Genomic DNA, 23,573 nt, shown 5'->3' on the forward strand with positions numbered 1-23,573 from the left:
CATTTCAACATAGATGAGGAAGCAAGCAGAGGTTGCACGATAGCAGAGCTGCAAGAAAGCTTGTGGTTATTAGCAACAGGAGACTTCAAGCCGCATGGGTGCAGCAGTAAGTGTATTGCTGGATATGCTGGAAGAGGAACAGAAATAGGAGATCTTGATCAGGGATGTCCAAAGGCATAAGAGGCGCACCTTCAGGAATGTATTAACTGAGGCACTGTAACCTAAGTGAAGGCCAGTATATGAGGAGGCTGCTTCTCAGCAAAAATGACATTATCTGATATTTTTCTACAACCCGACCTGCAGCTAAGCAGCAAATCCTAATGGCTTTCTGAATAGATATTAGTGGCCACTGCATTAAGTTTCCACACAACTTAGTCCTTCCAGATACTAATTAGGGATATGACGAACAGTCAGTATGCAGTTTGCTGCATTACAGAGACAAAGCATGCTCTCTCCTCACGCCTGTACATACATACAGTTTAAAAGTGACAGGCAGGCATTTTTTCAAATATGCGTTACTCTGAGTACAAGTCCCAGGCGACTACTTGAAACGGGCCTAGGGCCCTTAAATATGTAAATTACTGACTGTTATAAGGATACCTTCTTAAAATTTGTTTGGGATGAGTGGGGTAGGGATCGGACCTGCCCCGATCAGGATTCTTCTGTGGCATCCGTGGCCGACAACATAAGGTAGGTAATTAAAATTGTTTGTTTAAAAAAAAATCCTGTGAAGCCAGGAGGAGCAGGAATGCTCCTCCAACTCCGTAGGAATCACTATCAGCAGCCCCCAAGCCCGCTCCAATCACCCCTCCAGGAATTTACCTGAGGGCCGCTGCCCGACATTGATGTCTTTGCTAGGGTGAGCTGCCTGTGAAGGTGTGACCGGCGGCAGCTTGCATTAAGTATGTTAATAAGACCCAAGGAGCAATTTTTATTGATCCTTGGGCCTCTTGGTTCGGGCGTGTGCTGGGGACTCAGCTGTGAGTCCACCCCAATATGTATGTTGTATAGTCCAGGCTGCTCTTTCAATTGCTGGCAAAATCGGGGTGTACATTAACGGTTGTAGTTAATATACAAATGTAGTGTTTCCCATGTTAATTTTTTTTTATTTGTGCACATAGACTCTGAGTATCATTATGATGATGTGGCATTGTGCTGATCCATTAGGCTTACCCATAATATGGCGCTGTGCTGTGTTTGCTCTCTGCTACTACAATTCTGCATGATCTCTACTGAAAGGAGTAGAGTTGGTTGGTTAATTGCTGCAGTCCCTTGAAGACTTGGTGATTTCACGCCCCACACAGCTCAACGTGATGTGGACCCAAATCGCTCACCATACGAGCCAACAATAGCCAGTCCTATTCTGGCTGTTGGGGGTTTCTTGCTGCGGCTTGTCCAGAGGCAGGTTCTGAATGTGAATTCAGAACCACCTGCCTGTTCCCATGCTTCATCATGCATTTTGTGATTGAGGCTAAGTCTGGACCAATATATTTCAATGAGCTCTCTAAATCCCTCACTTTTGAGTATCTGTATTTTGCCTCCAAGCATGCTGAAACCAGCATTTGTCACATCATGGAGTGTGGACCTCAATCCCTGGCTATTTGAAATAAGTACATTCCTGAAGGATGTTTTCAATCTATGTGTCTGAGGTCTCTGCTGCAAAAGTCATCGGTGCACACTGCTCAATGACAATCCACAGAATAGATGACTCTTGCTGAACTGAAGTGGCAAACTGGGTGGTAGAAGCTTTTTTCATACCAGATTCTACTTTCTTGTGCACTTAGGTTATTGCATGATTAGGAACAACCATGTTTCACAAGGTGGTCACGTGAGGACTGATTTAAGGAGGCCCCGGCCAAATTTAACCTCTGCTCAACAACTACCACCTCTGACCTTCATCTTTGATGAGTGACTCATTCTGTGTACCCTTCTCAAGATCACTATCACTGTGAAAAGTGTGTTGCTATGGTAATGCAGTGTACCATGATGGAAGTTGCAGTCCTGATGCTCAAAAACTTAGATCTCCTTACTTTTCAGTAAGAAAACATCAAATGTGATTGGCAGTTAGACATTTTAAAGTATTTTGTTGATGCACTATAATGGAACTTACAAAGGCAAGTTCAGGACTGATGTCAGGAATCACTTCTTCATGCAAAGTGTGATTAATACTTAGAATGGCATTCTGGATAAGGTAGTGATGACAAAAACTCTGGAATCATTAGAGAATTAGAGGCAGTTATGGGGGAGGGGAGTTTCCATGGGAGGATGAGCTAGATGGGTTGAATCCTGTTTGCTCCAGGGATGATTCACTCATATTGAACATGGATTGTGGATTGAAACATGATAATTCATTATAGTGAGCTAAAAGGCTGTTGCGCTATAGAGTTATCGTTCACAGCTGCGGAATAAAATTAAAGCTCAAATTTTACTGGAAAAATTACCACACAATCTGCCTGTTGATAAATTTTTGATTCCTATGATAACCTGTAACTTCTGTTTGTGTGTGTGTGTTTCTTAGGTGCAGTAGCAAGCACAGAAGTGAAGTTGAGACTTCAGGAGTTTGTCCTGAATAAAAAGAAAGCCGCAGCACATAGGGCCATAAACCATTCCATCCCAAATGACCCAAGATTTTGGTACGGGTAAGTATGGCTGATTAGCTACAATGATGTGATAATATGTACACTGACTTCTTTGGCCAGCAAAATATCTGGTTCGCAGAGACCCATCACCAGGTTTTAAGAATCTCCAAAACAAGCTACTGAAAAATCCACAAAAGTAAAATTTCTGCTTGCTTTATACAGTCTGCACATACTCTCCCTCTAGTGATACACTCCATTTACCAAATCCAGAGAGCTTAGGTACATATTGGCAGAGCCAAGTTTTAAGGAGTCCCCAAAGGTATGCAGATGTACTGCTGGAGTTCAACGAGCTATGACTACACAGCTTACCAATGCAGAACACCTATGAAGCTTCCCAGTTCTATCCAGCAAGGGCTCCCCATCACGTTAGGGCATTGGCTTGCAGGGATATCTGGAGCTGAGTTGAAGTATTCTGTCTAGATTCTATTGATGGCCAATCATCAACTGAGCCCTGCAATACTACCTTTTGTCCCAAGTCTCAGTTTCCTTATCAGCTATATGACTGATGTCTGTCCTAAGTGTCGGAAGCTTGAAATGTGCCACCCCACCGTAGCATTTTAGACACCCAAATCCAGTTCTGCATATCAGGCTCAGTTGTCACCAGCTGCTTAGTCTAGGTCCTTATGACAGACTTTGGCAAACAGAAATGCCCAGAATGAGGCTGACTCTGTTCCCAGAGTGCTCAGTGATGCTGACCTGTTAGATATGCTATTTCTAAATTATACTTTTACTAAATCTTTATATAATTGAGATTTGCTTACGGTGTATCTAAGTACTGTCTTTTCTAATAACTCTACTTAACTGCTGTGAGAAACCAATCTTGTGTTTTATTCCTCCATTGCATCTAAAGAGTGGTTGCTGATGTCTCTTTTAGTATAAAGCTTTATTAGCATCTAATTTGAAGCAACGATAGTGTCAAATTATTTGTCAGTGAAGTATTTGCAATAACTTAGAATTATCTTTAGTACTTCTGTTAAAGATGCAGTCTCCTATTTCCTAAATCAGCCTGCACATTTGCATTCCTATTCAAGTATAATAGATGTTGTCTGCAGCCTTCTGTATGCTTTCATTTTCAAGTGCATGACTAGTAATATTTATGAATTTTTTGTTACAATTTTGTTTTTACTCATTTTTTCCTAAGCTTGCTGACTTGCTGGAGTATGGTTCCACAGGTGTTAACCACTTTCCAGTACTAGGCACTGCACTTAGCCACAGAACCATTGGGAGTAGTGCGTACAGTATGTTTAACTGTGAATTTTTTGATTCATTTTTTTATGATCAGCAATTTTCTACTGCACTGTCTTCATAATTTGTAAATAAATTTCAGTTTTGTTTCTCATTTTCCAATGCAAAGTAAGAAAGATTGGCATTCAGAGCAAGAGGAATGGAATTCTCTGCCTAAAATTTAGTGCTAATGAGCTGCAGTTTTGTATTCACTATTTTACATGTATTTGCTTTTTTAAAAAGTCTAGGATCAACCAGTGATTTTTATACTATGTGATTGTCACTAGTCACGTTCTACCTTACATTCGATGTAACAGTGCACAAGTCCAAATATTGGTAGGAGTTACCCATGTTCCTTTGCCAAAGTTAAACAGCCTCATGCTATTAGAGTTTTCATGTGCTCTAGGGAGGATGGGAAAGAACTACCGCCATTAACAGGTGAATGATACAAACCCGTTTTGTAACCTTGATCCTGGTAGCCAGTAGCAGGTTGTTTAGTTACTTTACTACTTTCAAGGTCAAGAACGATAATCTAGAGTCACTGATAACCCTGGGACATTAATACTGCTTTCCAAAAATGCTTTTTTTGATGCCAGTGAACAACTTTTTTTCCTTATGCCTCCCCACTTAATGCCTCTTAGATCAGCAAGGAGCACTAAAATGATATTCATTGGTTGTGAAGTGCTTTTGGACATCCTGAGGAGGTGAAAGGCTATAGAAATATTCTCCTTTTCCCCTCACTCTTTCTTCTTGGTGCTCTTTTTTTTTCCTTGTGAGTACAAGGGAAGGGGTATTTGGGAGATTAAGTGAGTGAGAGCTTCGGGAGACTGACTGGGAGTGGGGGGTGGTTAGAGATATTATGACTTTTTCCTTTTGATGGCTCATTTTTCTACCCCTTTGCCTCCTCCTCTCTTTTTCTTCCTTCTCTCTTTTTCTTCCTTTCTCTTTCTAAACTACAAATTCCAGGAACTGCACAAATGGCTTGATGACTCCTCATGATATGATCAGAATTATTGGCTGATCTGGCACGATATGACCAGTGATGGCCGTACTATTTAGTCAACCAGCCTCAGTACTGGGGTTGAGAGCAGAGTGAGAACAAAAGGTACAGGGAAAACAAACAGGTGATAAAACCTACTTTTCAAATATATGAATGGATTTTTTTTTTATATTAAAGTTTAAAATAAGAGTGACTGCTGGGAAAATCCCCATGTCAGCAGTCTGTGAAACAGTAAGTGTAGTGATTTGAGATTTTCGGAAGCTCAATCTGAGTTCTTTACTAATTACAGTGAAATGGGTGAAGAAAGCTTTATAGCGTCAGGTGAGATTTTAAGATGCTTGGACGGGATGGGGAATGCACCATGAGATGATATATGATCTAGTGACCAATAGAGCAATTAAAGAATGCAGAAAGATGGCATTAGTTTAATCCAAAAAGAATTGGCTGTTTTCTATTTCTCATTTTTTGGTGACAATCGTATTTAGTTACTAATACAAAGTACGGCTTGCCAATTATAAATTTACCAGGCTACTATTATTATACCCTAGTATCAAATCTGATCACATTTGTTACTGCTTAAGGTATAATGGGTTTTTTTTAGGTTGTTTTTGAGTCAGTTTGAGTCATTTTTGAATCCTGCTTTATTGGATTACTGTTTCAATTATAAGAAATAGGATCTTTGCTAAATAAGCAATGTTGAAAGCCTGATATTTGTATATACAGTTTTCAGGGTCCAGGTTTTAATACTAGGTAGGTACTTAGCCAGCACAACTTTGGTACTACAGTGATTGAGATGATTTAACTCATGAAATGTTAATTTCACTTTGCACATTTTGGTGAGATTCATTACCTCATTTATCCAAGATTAACATTACGTACAGATTATCTCATCTTCATATTAAACTAAACTCAGTCTTTTAGCGTAATTTTAAATTCAGGGACACAGGTGATGCAATGGATTAGGATGCCATTATTACTCTCTCAAACCTAGCTTCAACTAAAGCCCAGATGAAAGTCTTCTCTCTGCTGGCTGCAAGGACCCTGCATGAAATGAATTTGGGGCTCTCTCATCTAGTTCCTGGTGGATATCTGTTGACAACCCTGTGGTAAAATAGGGAGATTCCTGTATTCTATGTTATATAAACTTTAAATAGGATAATTCTATACTTAAAAAGGACTTCAGCCAGCTTCATATCGAAGGGAGTTGATTTGTTTCTGTGGTAGTGTTGACCAAGACAAGTAACTGATCAGATCTTACAGAAGACATTAATAAACTTGCAGAATGGGCATGTAATTGGCAAATGAATTTCAATATAGATAAGTGTGAGGTAGCATTTTGGTAGAAAGAATAAGAAGGCCATATACTCCTTGGAAAATAAGAGTCTAAATGGAGTAGAGGTGCAAAGGGATCTAGGGGTACAGATTCACATCATTAAAAGTGGCGACACAGGTTAATATGGCCATAAAAAAGCAAACAAAGGATTGGGGTTTGTTTCCAGAGGAATAGAATTGAAAAGCAGAGAAGTTATGTTAAACTTGTATGGAACTTTGGTTAGACCACACTTGGAGTACGGTGCACAGTTCTGGCCTCCATATTATAAAAAGGATATAGAGGCACCAGCACGGAAGGAGGTCATTCGGCCCATTGAGTTCACGCTGGCTCTATGCAAGAGCAATCCAACTAGTCCCACTCCCCCGCCCTATCCCCGTAGGGCTGCACATTTTTTCGTTTCAAGTATTTTTGCCAATCACCTTAAATCTATGTCCTCTGATTCTTAACCTTTCCGCCAATGGGAACAGTTTCTCTCTATCTACTCTGTCTAGACCCTTCATGATTTTGAATACCTCTATCAAATCTCCTCTCAACCTTCTCCTGTACCAAGGAGAACAATCCCAACTTCTCCAGTCTATCCATGTAATTTAAGCCCCTCATCCCTGGAATCATTCTAGTAAATCTCCGCTGCACCCTCTCTAAGGCCTTCACATCCTTCCTAAAGTGCGGTGCCCAGAACTGGACACAATACTCCAGTTGTGATCGAACCAATATTTTATAAAGGTTCATCATGACTTCCTTGCTTTTGTACTCTATGCCTTTATGTATGAAGCCCAGGATCCCTTATGCTTTTTAACTGCTTTCTCAACCTGCCCTGCCACCTTCAACGATTTGTGCACATATACCCCCGGATCCCTCTGTTCCTCTACCCCTTTTATAATTGTGCCCTCTAGTTTATATTGCCTCTCCTCATTTTTCCTATCGAAATGCAACACCTTGCATTTTTCTGTGTTAAACTTCATCTGCCACGTGTCCACCCATGCCACCAGCATGTCTATATCCTCTTGAAGTCTATCACTATCCTCCTCACTGTTCATTACCTTTCCAAGTTTTGTGTCATCTGCAGATTTTGAAATTGTGCCCTGTACTCCAAGTCATTAATATTTATCAAGAAAAGCAGTGGGCCTAGCACCGACCCCTGGGGAATACCACTGCACACCTTCCTCCAGTCTGAAAAACGACCATTCACCACTACTCTGTTTCCTGTCATTTAGCCAATTCTGTATCCATGTTGCTATTGCCTCCTTTATTCCATGGGCTGCAATCTTAATAGCAAGCCTACCATGAGGCACTTTATCAAACGCTTTTTGAAAATCCATATACACCACAGCAACTGCATTGCCCTCATCTATCCTCTCATCTTATCAAGTTAGTTAAACACGATTTGCCTTTAACAAATATGTGCTGGCTTTGCATAATAATCCACACTCGTCCAAGTGACTGTTAATTCTGTCCGGGATTATCATTTCCAAAAGTTTCCCCACCACCGAGGTGGAGAAGGTGCAAAAAAGATTTACAAGGATGATACCAGAACTGAGAGGTTATACCAATCCGGAAAGATTGAACAGGCTGGGGCTCTTTTCTCTAGAAAAGAGAAGGCTGAGGGATGACCTGATAGAGGTCTTTAAGATTGTGAAAGGGTTTGATAGGGTAGACATGGAGAAGATGTTTCCACTTGTGGGGGAGACCAAAACTCGGGGCATAAATATAAGGTAGTCACTAATACATCCAATGAGGAATTCAGGAGAAACTTCTTCACCCAGAGTGTGGTTAGAATGTGGAAGTCGCTACCACAAGGAGCCTTTTTTAACGCAGTGCGTTATGATGATCTGGAATGCACTGCATGAAAGGGTGTTCGACGCAGATTCAGTAGTAACTTTCAAAAGGGAATTGGATATATACTTGAAAAGGAAAATATTGCAGGGCTGTGGTAAAAGAGCAGGGGAGCGGGACTAATTGGATAGCTTTTTTTCAACAGCCGGTACAGGCACGATGGGCCAAATGGCCGCCTTCTGTGCTGTATGATTCTATAACGGAAGCTAGATAAACATGAGGGAGACAGGAATAGAGGGTTATTCTGATAGATTAGGTGAGGAGGGGTGGGAGGCATAGACACAGGCATGGACCAGTTGGGCCAAATGGCTTGTTTGTGCTGTACATTCTATGCAATAGAGCATTTTGAATCAGAATTAGCTATCCCGAATCAACATTCTTTGTTTATGTCTAAGCCTTTATTCAGAAATTACATAGATCACAAACAGTGTTTGTTGGCTGGAGCAGCTTAAGTGAAATGTTTACATATGTGCATTGACAGACCATAGAATAGAGCAATCCAATTCTCCTGATTGCTGAACCATTAAAGTGTGATGTTTGCAGGAAGATAGCAATACCTAGATATTAAAATCCCATCTCACTAGCCGAACGTCAACTTCTAAGGTCTGCCTATAACTTGAGGATTCCTATGCCATAAAGCTCAGCACATAGTGTTCATGTCTTTAGTTGTAACTGAAGACTGGACACAGTGGGTTGACTGAGAATTACATTACCCACAAGCAGCATTGCATCATGAAGTTCTACAGAAGACTCTTTCATCTGCCAGTTAACAAACTGTAAAAATACTTTCTAAAAATGTATTTTAGCCCCTTGTTTTTCTAAGTACTGTTCCTATCTGTAACTTTCTACGTCTTGTTGCTTCTGTATATTATTCTAACTGTAAATAAACGTGACTTTTACTTTTAGTCTCTACAAATTATTCTGACAACAGGGTATTTTCTGCCTTTTTTTTAATGCAGTAAGTTATGACCTGGAAAGCACTGCCTGAAAGGGTGGTGGACGCAGATTCAGTAGCAACTTTCAAAAGGGAATTGGATAAATACTTGAAAAGGAAAACATTGCAGGGCTGTGGTGAAAGAGCAGGGGAATAGGACTAATTGGATAGCTTTTTTCAACAGCCGGCACAGGCCAAATGGCCGCCTTCTGTGCTGTATGATTCTATGGTAAAATAAAGAGAATATGGTTGGTATTCTGTGGCAAGGGCCCAAATTTGGTTCATAAAAGACTCTGTCTGCTTGTAGAAGCCCCTGTTATTTTGCTGTGAGCACAAGACATAAGTTTTGGCAGAAAGTTTGAACTGTAACAAAGACACATGCCATAATTCAACATAAATCAGTAATCTGACACAGAATCTAGAAGGATGACTCAAAGTGGATATGTAAAAATTCACTGATTCAATAGGGGACAATGTTGGAACACACTAAAGGGGAGCATTACTCTGCCTTTAACCTAAACTCGACAGTGACAATAACTGTTGAATGAATGTGCTCTGTTCCCCCAGCAGTGCTATCCTATTGCTTGATCAGCACCAATAAATGAAAACCCAAGTCACTCACAAAGGGTTACTTTTTGACAGACACTGGTATTAAAAGAGAAAGTATCTTGTGGACCAAATTATATTTGAGTGTTAAATGAATACCTCCTGGCTGCCTTTACAAATCAAACTATATTTACTAGCGCTGATTAGTCAATAAAGTTCATAAGTTTAATTCCCTATTTCATTGAAATTTAATGCAGAAGTATGATACTGTAGCCCCTATTGGTTTCCTTGCCCAAATTATCTCCCTTAGAATAGATGTCATGTAATATGTTCAAATTTAAATATTCAAAATTGGTATTTTTAAACTTTACTTTTATGTGAAACCTCTCCCTTGTTTTCTCTGCTTGAATACTGAACCTCTCACCAGTGTCAGTTATAAGGGACCTGGGGTGACTGAAAACAAAATAAAACTGCCCCATAAGTTTCAACATATTTATGGATACGAAAGAATGATTCCATGGGAATAATCCAATCGCAAGGCTCATGACTATGGACAGTAGGGTGATTCGTCAGCTTGGCGCTCCCAGCAGATAATGGCATTCACAGGGATGGCATCTTAAGATGCACGTGGTTTTCTGAGACACATTCCTTGCTTGCATCAGATTACAAAAACCATCCCTTCCTTAGATTATTTCCATGTAATCATTTCCTCATATCTCTTGCTACCATCTCTTTAGGTTTCAATCTGATACAGTTTTTAAAAATTCCAAGTGGGGATTTAGACACCAGTTAAGATTTCCAGCTGTGCTGTCTTGTACTTGTGCCTCAATTTCTTTTCATTTTTTTTTGTAGAGAGGGGCTGAGATTATATTGCCTTGAAATTAAGAGCATTTATTTGTTTTTAGCAGTTTACGCACCTTAAATCCTTCCCTTAACATGCCTGTACACTCGAGGGCAGCACATGAGACCTGTTTCCAGATCCCTGGCAGTGCTGTTCTTCTCCAGTTGCCAAGTATACAGCAGCATCGCAGTCCTTCAGACTTTAAAAACCCAAACTTGGCATCACCTATCTTAATTGACTTCGTTTTCACTTCCACTGTTTTCAGCCTTGTTTGTTTCCTGCACTAGGGGCTTTAGTCCTTCACCTGGGTTTCTTCTGATTTTCCTCAATTCCCTCGCCCTAGTCCTGAACATGCCTCCTCTTATTTGAGCATGATCCCATTGTACCTGTCACCCTTCAGCTCGATATAAGTTATATTATTACTAATGCTGAAATACAGTACCTAGCAGAATATGGATTAGTAAATGAGTTCCATCAAGGATCTAAGCACCTGTCCACTTTTTTAAAAAAGCACAATCAGGAAATGAGGTTTCAGAAGTGGCTGCAGTTCTTGAGATCCTAGGCAATTGAGAGTTGGCAAGCTATTGAACTGTATGCGACATCACAGCAAAGCCCCATTTTGTCATCAATATCCATACGCTTATGCTTTCCAAGTGAAGTCATTGAAAAGTGATCAGGAGGGTGAATCTTGGCTGATCTCTTTCCCCCTCCCCCCTCAACCCCAACTCTGGGGCCAATTTAGGGCCCTTACTCCTGCTGAGAGCACAACTATTGAACTCGGGATAATATCTTTTGGTTCAGTTCCATGCTGATCAGTGTATTTATCGACTACTCATTTAGAGAGCATTGACCACTCTAGTTACTCTGGTCTCCAGGTCCTGCTTCTACACACATTGGTGCTGTTAGTTGTTGCTCCAGTGCATAGCGACATCATGCTTGTCTCAGTCCCTTTTCTATTATTCAATAAACTAAGAAAGATACTGATTGTGGAAATCAAATTTACCTAGAAAACAACAGCAATTTGTACAAATTGGTGCCTTCAGCTTAATAAAAGTTATAAACTTAACAAAAATTTTATTAAGCATTATTAATAATGCTGAAATACAGCACCTAGCAGAATATGGATTAGAAAATGAGTACAATCAAGAATCTAAGCACCTGTCCACTTTTAAAAAAAATAATGCTATCAGGAAATGAGGTTTCATAAATATTAGATGAACATTTAAAAATCTAATCATTAATGATTTTTAACCTGAACCACAGTAATTTGAGGTGGTGTTGCCATCTATACCTCTTTCTTTAAAAACAAACAAACCACTTTTTTCCTGGTGAATAAATTGAACAGGAGTGCTGATTACTCTGAGTGGGAACATGCTTGGCTGATTTAGTTGAGAGAATTGTGTAAGGGGCTCTGAATTAATAGTGTTGAAATGACCACATTGCTGAATTAGGCCAGTTCATTGTTTTTTAATGATATCATTAGTCACCCTTTAACATAGAATTGTACTCTTGGGGAAATACTTTCAATGTAGTCTCTCTTTAGAAAAATACTTTACTGAAACAAAAAGGGAAAACAGAGTTTAAAATGTTGTCTATTTGAATGAAGATACTCCTGTTTGTTTTCATCAAAAAGCAGAGCAATCTACTGCCTCGGATCTCCCACTGGCTGGAAAGTACTCTTAGTTGACCTTTCTGGCAGATCCAATTTTGGCTAGCTGCAGCTAGCAAGTGGCATTATTCCTAAGCATTGTTATTGATTCTGCCACAACAGCACAATTTTTAAAAAAGGTTCCAGGTTGGACTGAACTTGGTCATGGTTGATATTCAAATGTCTAATGGTGCAATTGCGTAGTGGGAATGATACTACTGAGTCCATTGGCAACCAGCCAAAAGCTGACCCACTGAATACATTATCTACATGGGTCTTTTACTGTTGCAAGGCAAAATAAGAGTGTCCCTTACATTTAAAATTCTTATCCTTTAAATACTGGCTGGGGAGGAGGGACTTCTAAGTTAGAACCTCCCACCATTTATTAATAGTCATTTTTCAAAAGAAACACACATCTTAAGGAGGGGGAGAGAGGAACTGAGAAGAAGGTGTGTGGCACAGGGAAACTCCAGAAAGAGTAGAAAATAAAATACGGTTGTTCAAAATATATCCCAGATTTTTTAAAAAGGCATCCCGAAAGTGACAGCTTTGAAGTGCTGAAAACTTCACTGAAGTAAATGGGCATAAGAGTTTACATGTGGAATCATAGAATCACAGAAAGGTTACAGCATAGAGGGAGGCCTTTCGGCCCATTGAGTCCAAGCCAAGGTGAAAAAAGAGGTTGTTTATCTGCAAGCAGTTCACCTAAACACTAGAGGCTTAATTCCTAGTAAAGTGGCAAAGAAAATATTGATCTTGGCTATTCTAAAAACTGGTGAGCCTGCAACAGGTGAGATGTACTGCTAGAATTACACACAACCTATTTTGCAGTACTTCGGATGATTTCTGCAGTGGTTTCAGACATCCACATGTATCTTGTGTCCTGTGAATTTGAAGCACTTTTAAAGAGTAAAGTAAACTCTATATTTCTCTACATTACAACAGTGACTACACTTCAAAAAGTACTTAATTGGCTGTAGAGCACTTTGGGATGTTCTGAGATTGTGAAAGGTGCTATATAAATGCAAGTTCTTAATGTTAGTGAAAAATTTGACACTGGTCTAAAGCAGGTTTCCGTACTTTCTACATAACTGTCTTTTTTGCTGATATTATTGAACAAAGGAAAGTATACCCTATTGAGTGTGGAAAAACTTCTGACTGCGTCCCAGTTCTTTTGGAAAACAGAGTTGAAAATAATTAGCAGATATTTGAAAACAATTAGCACACTTTTGAGATCCAAAAAGGTGATGCATGGGGTGGGGGAATAGAAACAAAAGCTAATCCACTTGGACCACACAACTTTTTTTTCAGTTTCTGTCATTTTGCCCATCTGTTGTGGCTCATGCTCCATCCTATCCCACATCAACTAGGTGACAGCTCATATCCAAGACCACTATTGTCCAGTGACTGAATAGTTCCAATTCCATTATTACGAGAGATTTGGGACTTTTACTGATGTTTTGGGATTGTATTTCGTGATGTCATCAATTTTTCTGTGAAACCACAAATAAGCGTCCTTGCTCATTCAGATATTGTATTTCTGTGGTACAAATTTGCAAGTGTTTAAGTAAATGTTATTGCCTTTGTTGAATTCAAATACGTTGTTTCAGATCTAGTGTACTTTGTGTGCTCTTTCCCTCTAATAGCTGTTGCAGTAAAAAGACTCTATCACTTCAGTTCACAGTTCAGTTGTTATAAAAATAATTCAGGTACTAACTCATCTCTTGAGTCTGAAGGATGTAGATAACCCACTAAAGCTTTAACCTCCTAATTTATGATGTTATGTGGGCCTCTCAGCATGTTACTGCCTTGTAATGGTCACTCAGCCACATCTTGTACACAGGAATTCTCTAGCTATTGACTTGGGGAATTTTTGTGTTAAATGTTTTCCTTTTAAGGTTTGGTTATCCATTTTTGTTAGAAAAGTATTGGGTTGTATTTGTTATCACTGCTTTAATCCAGAAGTATAGAGTACAACTTGATATATTGAATAGTTCCTTTTAGCAAGTAACACTTTTATCCAACTAACACAAATGTGGCAAGTGGGACCAAAACAAGACTAAAATAATTTCTTCAAGATCTGAATGTTTTTTCTGACACATTTTCTCTGCCAATTGTACCCTGAGGTACAGTTCCACTCCAAGGTACCTTGCTTAAAAGGCCATAATTCATTTGTAAGCCTAGAAAGCAAATATCAGCAAGCTATTCAATGATGGTGGTGGGTGTGGGGGAGGTGGGGGGATCACTGCTGGGCCTGATCCTGTCCTCAATCAACATCCATACATCTGCACTTCTTGCAGTGGTTTCTGGAAAGAAGTCAGGAACAGGAACTCTATTGGTCGTCCCTAATGCAGGTGGGTGGGTAACCACAGAATGCAAATTTAAGATCATTGGCAAAAGAATGAGAGAGAAATTGAAGAATTTTTTTAACGCAGTGAGCTATTATGATCTGGAATGCACTGACTGAAAGGATGGTGGAAGCACATTCAGTTATAACTTTCAAAAGGGAATTGGATAAATACTTGAAAAGGAAAAATTTGCAGGGAAGTGGGACTAACTGGACAGCTCTTTCAAAGAGCCCACACAGGCATAACAGGCCGAAAGGTGGCCTCCTGTGCTGTACAATTCTATGATTCTAACGCAGGGGCATTGAAGTCATTGTAGCGCTCTGTCATAACCTCCAGTTGAGATCAGCTAACATAGTATTGATCGGGGATTAAACCTGGGACCTTCCTGCTCTATAAGGCTCAGCTACTCCTTTTTATAAACCAGCTGAGCATTTGGGAGAGGTGTTAGGAGTTCTGACTTTTCTAACAAACTGTGATTATTTCTTAAACAATTTCAAAATAGTTTATATCTGCCCTGGTAGATTTTATGATTACAATAATTCCCTTTAATTAAAATGCAAGGTACTGTTTAGTCCATTAATTTAAATTCACATGTGTTTCAGTAGCTTTAATACTTGCATATTTTACATGGATTGCAACCTGATTCTTCGGTGTGGCTTCTCTTTACTACAGAAAAACCCAGCATGGCTCATTAGACCAGAGTTCTCCACCTCAAAGCAGCATATCTGCCTCATACAATCACCCAGTCCTAGGGATGTACGATCCCAAAGATGACTTCCCGCTCAGAAAAACAGGTAATATTGCATTGAAGTGCAAATTTTCATAAAGCAAGTCTAGTTTATTGATTTAACATTTTATGTTGTGCATGCAGAGCTTTTGTCCTCAGTCCAATAGGGATAATGTTTATTTTACTTTATGTTGGATTGTTTTGGTTGTAACTAGAGTTAAGGGGGCCAATGGTAACGTTTCCACCTCTGAGTCAGAAGGTTCAAGCCTCATTCCAGAACTTGAGCACGTAATCTAGGCTAACACTTCAGTGAAGTACCGAGAGAGAACTGCATTGTCGGAGGCGCGGTCTTTCGGATGAGACCTTAAACTGAGGTCCCATCTGCGAATTGCTTATTTGATCTTTGAAATGCTTTAGTGCTCACATTGATTCAGCTTGAATCTCTTATAGAACAGGAAAGAAAGAACCTGTCTATCTTTATGCAGCTCTGTCTTAAAGAAGGCACCTCTTAGGTGAAGCAACTTGAATTCAAAGTAATTGCACTTTGATGTGTTCCATGTAGTGACTTGTATCTAAGATTTTCTTAAAATTCTGTATTTAAAAAATGAGTAGTGTCCAGGAAAAACTAGTCTTTCATGAAAATGAATAGCTCCTTTAAGTCAACTATTTACTCCTGATGATCTCGACTCATGGGTTAATAACTAAAATTCAGTTTTTAAAAGCTTATACAGATGCATGTCTCTAACTCTTTGAGTAATGCATTTCTTTTGTCCCTTGTAACATCTTTGATGCATTACCATATCTTCTACAATAAGACATGTGTTTGTAATATGGTGTAGTCAGTTATGGTAGTATAGTGGTTATGTTATTTCTCAGGGTAACTGGACAATAGATGCCGGCCTTACCAGCAATGTCCACACCCCGAGAATGATTTTAAAAAAAAATATTGTAAAGTAATGTGTAGAATGATCATTATCACACATCAGATTTGCTGTGCTTTTTATTATATATACTATACTCATAAAATTGGGATTGTTGTTAGGAAATTGAATACTTGACTATATGTGGCTTCTTATGTCAGCATGCAATGGTCCCAGGTTAGGTATAGCACAGGTTAGATGCATAGTAAAATATCCTCTGCAGTGTCATCAATGTTCCTCTGCCCTAACTTCAGAACTTCAGCCGCTAATGCACCATTTCTCACCCCAGCATGAGTGCAATTGCTAACTGGAGTAGAAGTTCAGAATTACAGCCTTTAAAGTTCCAGAGAGTTCTTTGTAATGACCACCTCTGGGGGAAAAAGGAGTCTGATCTTGCTATTTTTCATCATTTGAGTGGTATTTTGGCATTTTACATGGCTGCATCATAGATGCCAACATAGCATAAGTCCTTTATTTTTTGGCAACAATTTCAAAACCATGGTTGTGATTTTGAAATTAGGGTGATTTATTATTACTACCACTGAGACATGAAGAGAAGGGAGCACAATTTTTTTTCTTGCTGTGAATCACAATATAAATGAACTGTTATATGAGTGGTAAGTCATTTAACCCACATTTAGGAACAGAGGAACAGGAGTAGGCCATTCAGCCCCTCGTGCCTGCTCTGCCATTTGATAAGATCACGGCTGATCTGTGATCTAACTCCATATACCTGCCTTTGGCCCATATCCCTTAATACCTTTGCCAAAAAGCTATCTATCTCAGATTTAAATTTAGCAATTGAGCTATTATCAGTTGCCGCTTGCGGAAGAGAGTTCCAAGGTTCTACCACCCTTTGTGTGTAGAAATGTTTTCTTATCTCACTCCTGAAAGGTCTGGCTCTAATTTTTAGACTGTGCCCCCTACTCCTAGAATCCCCAACCAACGGAAATAGTTTCTCTCTATCCACCCTATCTGTTCCCCTTAATATCTTATAAACTTCGATCAGATCACCCCTTAACCTTCTAAACTCTAGAGAATACAACCCCAATTTGTGTAATCTCTCCTCGTAACTTAACCCTTGAAGTCCAGGTATCATTCTAGTAAACCTACGCTGCACTCCCTCCAAGGCCAATATGTCCTTCCGAAGGTGCAGTGCCCAGAACTGCTCACAGTACTCCAGGTGCAGTCTAACCAGGGTTTTGAATAGCTTCAGCATTAATTCTGCCCCCTTGTACTCTAGTCCTCTAGATATAAAGGCCAGCATTCCATTAGCCTTATTGTTTATTTTCTGCATGTGTTCATGACACTTCAATGATCTATGTACTTGAACCCCTAAGTCCCTTTGAACATCCACTGTTTTTAACTTTTTACCATTTAGAAAGTACCCTGATCTATCCTTTTTTGATCCAAAGTGGATGACCTCACATTTGCCTATATTGAATTCCATTTGCCACAGTTTTGCCCATTCACCTAATCTATCAATATCCCTTTGTAATTTTATGTTTTCATCTACACTGCTTACAATGCCACCAATCTTTGTGTCATCAGCAAATTTAGATATGAGACTTTCTATGCCTTCATCTAAGCAGTTAATTAATATTGTGAACAATTGAGGCCCCAAGACAGATCCCTGCGGGACTCCACTAGTCACATCCTACCAATGTGAGTAACTACCTATTATCCCTACTGTCTGTCTCCTTTCGCTCAGCCAACTTCCTAACCAAGTCTGTACTTTTCCCTCAATTCCATGGGCTTCTATCTTAGCTAACAGTCTCTTATGTGGGACTTTATCAAATGCCTTCTGGAAGTCCACATTCCCCTGTCCACTACTTTAGTCACCTCTTCAAAAAATTCAATCAGGTTTGTCAGACACGACCTACCTTTCACAAATCCATGCTGGCTCTCTCTGATTAACTGAAAATTCTCGAGGTGTTCAGTCACCCTATCCTTAATTATAGACTCCAGCATTTTTCCCGCAACAGATGTTAGGCTAACTGGTCTATAATTCCCTGGTTTCCCTCTCTCTCCTTTCTTAAAAAGCGGAGTGACATGTGCAATTTTCCAATCTAGAGGGACAGTTCCTGAATCTAGAGAACTTTGAAAGATTATAGTTAGGGCATCTGCAATGTGCTCACCTACTTCCTTTAAAACCCTGAGATGGAAACCATCTGGTCCTGGGGATTTGTCACTCTTCACTGCTATTATTTTCTTCATTACTGTTGTTTTACTTATGTTAATTTTATTGAGTCCCTGTCCCCGATTCAATATTAGTTTTCTTGGGATTTCCGGCATGCTATCCTTTTTTTCTACTGTAAATACTGACGCAAAGTAATTGTTCAACATGTCTGCCATTTCCCCATTGTCAATGACAATATCCCCACTTTCAGTTTTTAAGGGGCGAACACCGCTCCTGACCATCCTCTTTTTCCTAATATAACTATAAAAGTTCTTCGTATTGGTTTTGATATCCCTTGCAAGTTTCTTTTCATACTCTCTTTTTGTAGCTCTTACTATCTGTTTTGTGATCCTTTGTTGATCTTTGTTTCTTTCCCATTCGCCAGTATCTGTGCCATTTTTTGCCTTTTTGTATGCCCTTTCCTTATGTCTTATACTGACCCTTACCTCTTTAATTGTCCATGGCTGTTTTTTTTGGCAAGTAGAGTTCTTGCCCCTCAGGGGTATAAACCGATTCTGTATCACATTAAATGTTTCTTTAAACATTTCCCACTGATTATCAGTCGTTTTACCCATTAACAGATTTGCCCAGTTTCCTGTGGACAGTCTCTGTCTCATCCCATTGAAGTCGGCCTTACCCAAGTCTAGAATCTTAGCAGCTGATTCACTTTTTTCCCTTTCAAACACTACCTTGAACTCGATCATGTTATGATCGCTATTGGATAGATGTTCATGCACAGTTAAGCTGTTAACTAAATCTAGTTCATTACTTATTACTAAATCTAGTATGGCTTTCCCCCTTGTTGCCTCTAGGACATACTGCTGTAGAAAACTATCCCGGACACATTCAAGAAATTCACTACCTTTCTGACAGTTGCTAGTCTGCTTTTCCCAATCTATGTGAAGGTTAAAGTCCCCCATTAAGACACTATGCCTTTGTTACACACTTGTCTAATCTCTGCATTTATACAATCTAGCACTTCAGAGCTGCTGCCAGGGGTCCTATTCACAACTCCCACTATAGTCTTAAATCCTTTCCTATTTCTCAATTCAACCCATAAGGTCTGCTGCTTACCCCTCGTTATATCCTCCTTTGTCATTGAAGTGATTTCATCTCCAATCACTAAGGCTACTCCTCCCCCTCTTCCATTTTCCCTATCTCTCCTGTAGAACTTATAACCCGGTATATTTAGTTCCCAATCCTGACCATCCTGCAGCCATGTCTCAGTAATAGCTATCATGTCATACCCTCCAATTTGAATTTGAACCTGCAGTTCATTTAATTTATTCCTTATACTCTGTGCATTTGTATATAGAGCTCGTAGTTGGGCCACACACCCTAGCCTTGCCTTCAGCTTTGATGCTGGGTTAATCGCCTTACGCCTTCTAGTTTTCACTTTATCTGTAGTGCCTAAAGGATACTTTCTTTCTGCTGCTCTATGCTTTTCCCTTGCACTTGTTCTTGAACAACTGATTGTACTATTTGTATTGTAAATTTCCCCTGGGACTTCCCCTCTCTTGCTGCTCTCAACTTTACTCCCTTCTGACTCCCTGCTCAGGTTCCCATCCCCCTGCCACTCTAGCTTAAACCTTCCCAAACAGCACTAGCAAACACCCCCGCGAGGACATTGGTCCCAGTCCTGCTCTGGTGTAACTCGTCCTGCTTGTACAGGTCCCACCTTCCCCAGAACCGGTCCCAATATCCCAGGAATCTAAATCCCTCCCTCGTACACTATCCCTGCAGCCACGCATTCATCTGGTCTGTTCTCCTGTTCCTATACTCACTAGCATGTGGCACTAGTAGTAATCCCGAGATCACTTATTTTGAGGTCCTGCTTTTTAATTTATCTCCTAACTCCTCAAATTCACCTTGCAGGACCTCATCTCTTTTTTTACCTATGTCATTGGTACCGATATGCACTACGACTACTGGCTGTTCACTCTCCCCCTCTAGAATGCCCTGCAGCCGCTCCGCGACATCCTTGACCCTAGCACCAGGGAGGGCAACATACCATCCTGGAGTCATGTTTGCGGCCGCAGAAATGTCTGTCTGTTCCCCTTACAATTGAATCCCCTATCACTATAGCCCTGCCACTCTTCTTCCTGTGCCGCAGAGCCATCCATGGTGCCACGAACTTGGCTCTTGCTGCTTTCCCCTGATAAGCCATCTCGCCCAACAGTATCCAAAGCGGTATATCTGTTTGAGAGCAGGGGACTCCTGCTCTCCCTGCCTAGTCCTTTTACTCTGCCTGGCGGTCACCCATTTCTTTTCTGCCTGCGTAATCTTTACCTGCGGTGTGACCACCTCACTAAACGTGCTATCCACGATAGTCTCAGCATCACGGATGCTCCACAGCGAATCCACCTGCAGCTCCAGCTATGTAATGCGGTTAGCCAGTAGCTGCAGCTGGACACACTTCCTGCACACATGGTCGCCAGGGACACCGGTAGTGTCCATGACTTCCCACATAGTGCAGGAGGCGCATATCACAGGTGCGAGCTCTGCTGCCATGACTTGCCTTAGATTTACACTGCGTTCACCTCTCAGACTCTCCTCCCGCTCTCGGTCTCTCCTTTTTTACTGTGCTCACCTCTCGGACTCTCCTGCCTCACCTGTGACGTCGCACAGTAGTTTTCTCTTGTTGCGGGTCTGCTGCTGCTTTTATCCCCACTCTCAGTCTTCTGCTGCTCAGGTCCGCCGCCGCTCTGCGGGAAAACGTTAGGAAAAGCAAGGCAAAGCAGCACCTCCTTCCCCCACTTCACCGAACTCCTACACTCACCAAACTCTCAGTTGTCCACTCGGTGCTCCGTTGCACTCAGTGCTGGTTGCACTCACAGGCCCCTGTATTTCTACTGTTTGTGACTCAGTTGATTCAGGCCTGCTCCTCTTTCAGGGACCAGTTTAATCCAGTTAACCGATTAACTAACTACAGCAGCTACATTGAGGTCTATTTCTGCTGGTTCTATTTATCTCTGCCTGGCATTTCATAGGACTTCGGTTCTCCATTCTAAATTTTTGAGTCTTTCAAATTTAGTTGCGTTCCTTCTTTGTTGCCCGATGTAGCAAATTTGACCTGTCTTGCACACTGCAGTCATCAGCAACAGGCCTGGCCTAGTTATGAGTACTGTTGTGACATTTGGTCGCTTCTGCTTCTTCCACTGCAGTACTGATTTGCATACAATTTAGACTTTTCAAATACAAAGACTTTAACTTTACATTATGCACACTGAGGTAGCTTTTCGCGTCAGTTCTCCAGTGCAACAGTTAGTCAAAGCTACAGATGTACTACTAAATGGGGGTTCCTTCGTAGTGAAGATTCACTGAAAATATTTGCAAATATATACCAGTGATACACATGCAATAATATATACCTTTTAAGTGAATTCCAAAGCAGCCACATGCCAAAGCCCCACGCTAAACTGGAGAGTGGAATTCAAGTGCTCTTGGACCTCAAGATATTTAGTCATCCTGAGCAAATTCTGTTTATTTTTGGGGTTTATTGAGTAAATGCATACTGTTGTGTTTAAGGTTGATAAAGTACATAAAACAAAAGTTAATTAATGCACATGAATTATTATTGTCCCTCCCCATCCCTTTTTAAATTGTGCTTCAAGTCATGAGATGATCAACAAGCACGGCATAAATGGAGTGATTGATTGCATTGTGTAAGTGATGTAACTTGTAAAAGTAGCAATCTTTTGGTTGTATATGTTTAGCTGTTATGTTTAGATGGTAGCACAGTCCCATCTTGTACAGCTCCTATCTTATACAGCTCAAGATCCCAAAATGGCATTCCTTGGTGTAATGAACCTTTATTGCTGGCTCTGAACCAACTCGGCTGTTGATGAGTAAAGAACTGTGTAGAGTTGGCATGCCAAAATCCACAATAAGCACACAGAAATTAATGCTTGTGATTGCTCATTCAGCTGGAGCTGAAAGATCAGATGAATCCACTATGGGTATTCTTTCTTCAAACAAAAGCTGGCAATAGTGCATATATATGAGCCAACTGAATTCAACAAAGCAAGAGAATGCTAAGCAGTAAAACAAGGTCCATATTACTTCACCAATTGCCTGCCTTAGTATGTATGGTTACATTGTGCAATATCTGCTGTGCTAGTTAGAAAACAAAGATATTCCCAGGCACTTCTTATTTATACAGGTACTATAATTCAACAAGACTTTGTGTTGTCAGTTCTGCCACATTACAGGCATGGCCAAACAGCCTTATTGGCGCCTATTCTGGTTTTGGCTATGTACAACTTTTGCCTTTACTTCAACTAGAAGCAATTAAAATGACTGCAAGCAGCAGCGTTTCAAGCTTGACGCTGTTAGCAGTTTATTGCTTTATGCCACATTTTATTTCTACCTTTTTGAAGCAAAGAAACCTAGGAATGTTGTGAGATCCATCTGGCTGGTCCTAAAGTGTTTTTTTAAAGCACAGTGTACTCTTGTCTCCTTCAATCACTTCTCCATCAAAATAAATATACAGCTTTCTCTTGAATTTGCCAACACTATCCGTCTTTACTGTCTCCCTGGTAATTTTTTAAAATTTTCGTTCGTGGGATGTGGGCATCGCTGGCGAGGCCGGCATTTATTGCCCATCCCTAATTGCCCTTGAGAAGGTGGTGGTGAGCCTCCGCCTTGAACCGCTGCAGTCCGTGTGGTGACGGTTCTCCCACAGTGCTGTTAGGAAGGGAGTTCCAGGATTTTGATCCAGTGACGATGAAGGAACGGCGATATATTTCCAAGTCGGGATGGTGTGTGACTTGGAGGGGAACGTGCAGGTGGTGGTGTTCCCATGTACCTGCTACTCTTGTCCTTCTAGGTGGTAGAGGTCGCGGGTTTGGGAGGTGCTGTCGAAGAAGCCTTGGCGAGTTGCTGCAGTGCATCCTGCGGATGGTACACACTGCAGCCACTGTGCGCCAGTGGTGAAGGGAGTGAATGTTTCGGGTGGTGGATGGGGTGCCAATCAAGCAGGCTGCTTTGTCTTGGATGGTGTCGAGCTTCTTGAGTGTTGTTGGAGCTGCACTCATCCAGGCAAGTGGAGAGTATTCGATCACACTGCTGACTTGTGCCTTGTAGATGGTGGAAAGGCTTTGGGGAGTCAGGAGGTGAGTCACTCGCCGCAGAATACCCAGCCTCTGACCTGCACATTCTGTTCCATGCATTCACCATTCCCTGTTTGAAGTAGTTAGTTCTAAACTGTCTGTATACCTTCTTGTTACAGCTGTTTCACATGAATTTGACTCTGTTGTTCATCACCTGTTCATTTATAAAAGTAGAATAGTATTTGATATTTGGAAAATGTTGACTTCGTTCCCATTCATCATCCTCAGTTGAAAGTTACAATATACATTCACCCCTGTGGTTCCTTATTGAAATAATGGGGAAGCAGCCA

The 23,573-nt window shown here is 40.6% G+C and overlaps 1 protein-coding gene across 11 annotated transcripts in view; it reads left to right on the forward strand.

Annotated features, from left to right (window-relative positions):
- Positions 1–23,573, forward strand: part of hdac4 (histone deacetylase 4) — a 408,670-nt gene that overhangs the window by 253,652 nt on the left and 131,445 nt on the right. For all 11 annotated transcript variants that reach the window (XM_067987940.1, XM_067987944.1, XM_067987946.1 and 8 more), the window contains 2 exons: positions 2,519–2,639; positions 15,019–15,140. In XM_067987940.1, coding sequence (XP_067844041.1) covers positions 2,519–2,639; positions 15,019–15,140 — 243 coding nt within the window. The remainder of the gene's footprint in view (positions 1–2,518; positions 2,640–15,018; positions 15,141–23,573) is intronic.

Source organism: Heptranchias perlo, chromosome 7, assembly GCF_035084215.1.
Source record: "Heptranchias perlo isolate sHepPer1 chromosome 7, sHepPer1.hap1, whole genome shotgun sequence".
Lineage (NCBI taxonomy): Eukaryota > Metazoa > Chordata > Chondrichthyes > Hexanchiformes > Hexanchidae > Heptranchias > Heptranchias perlo.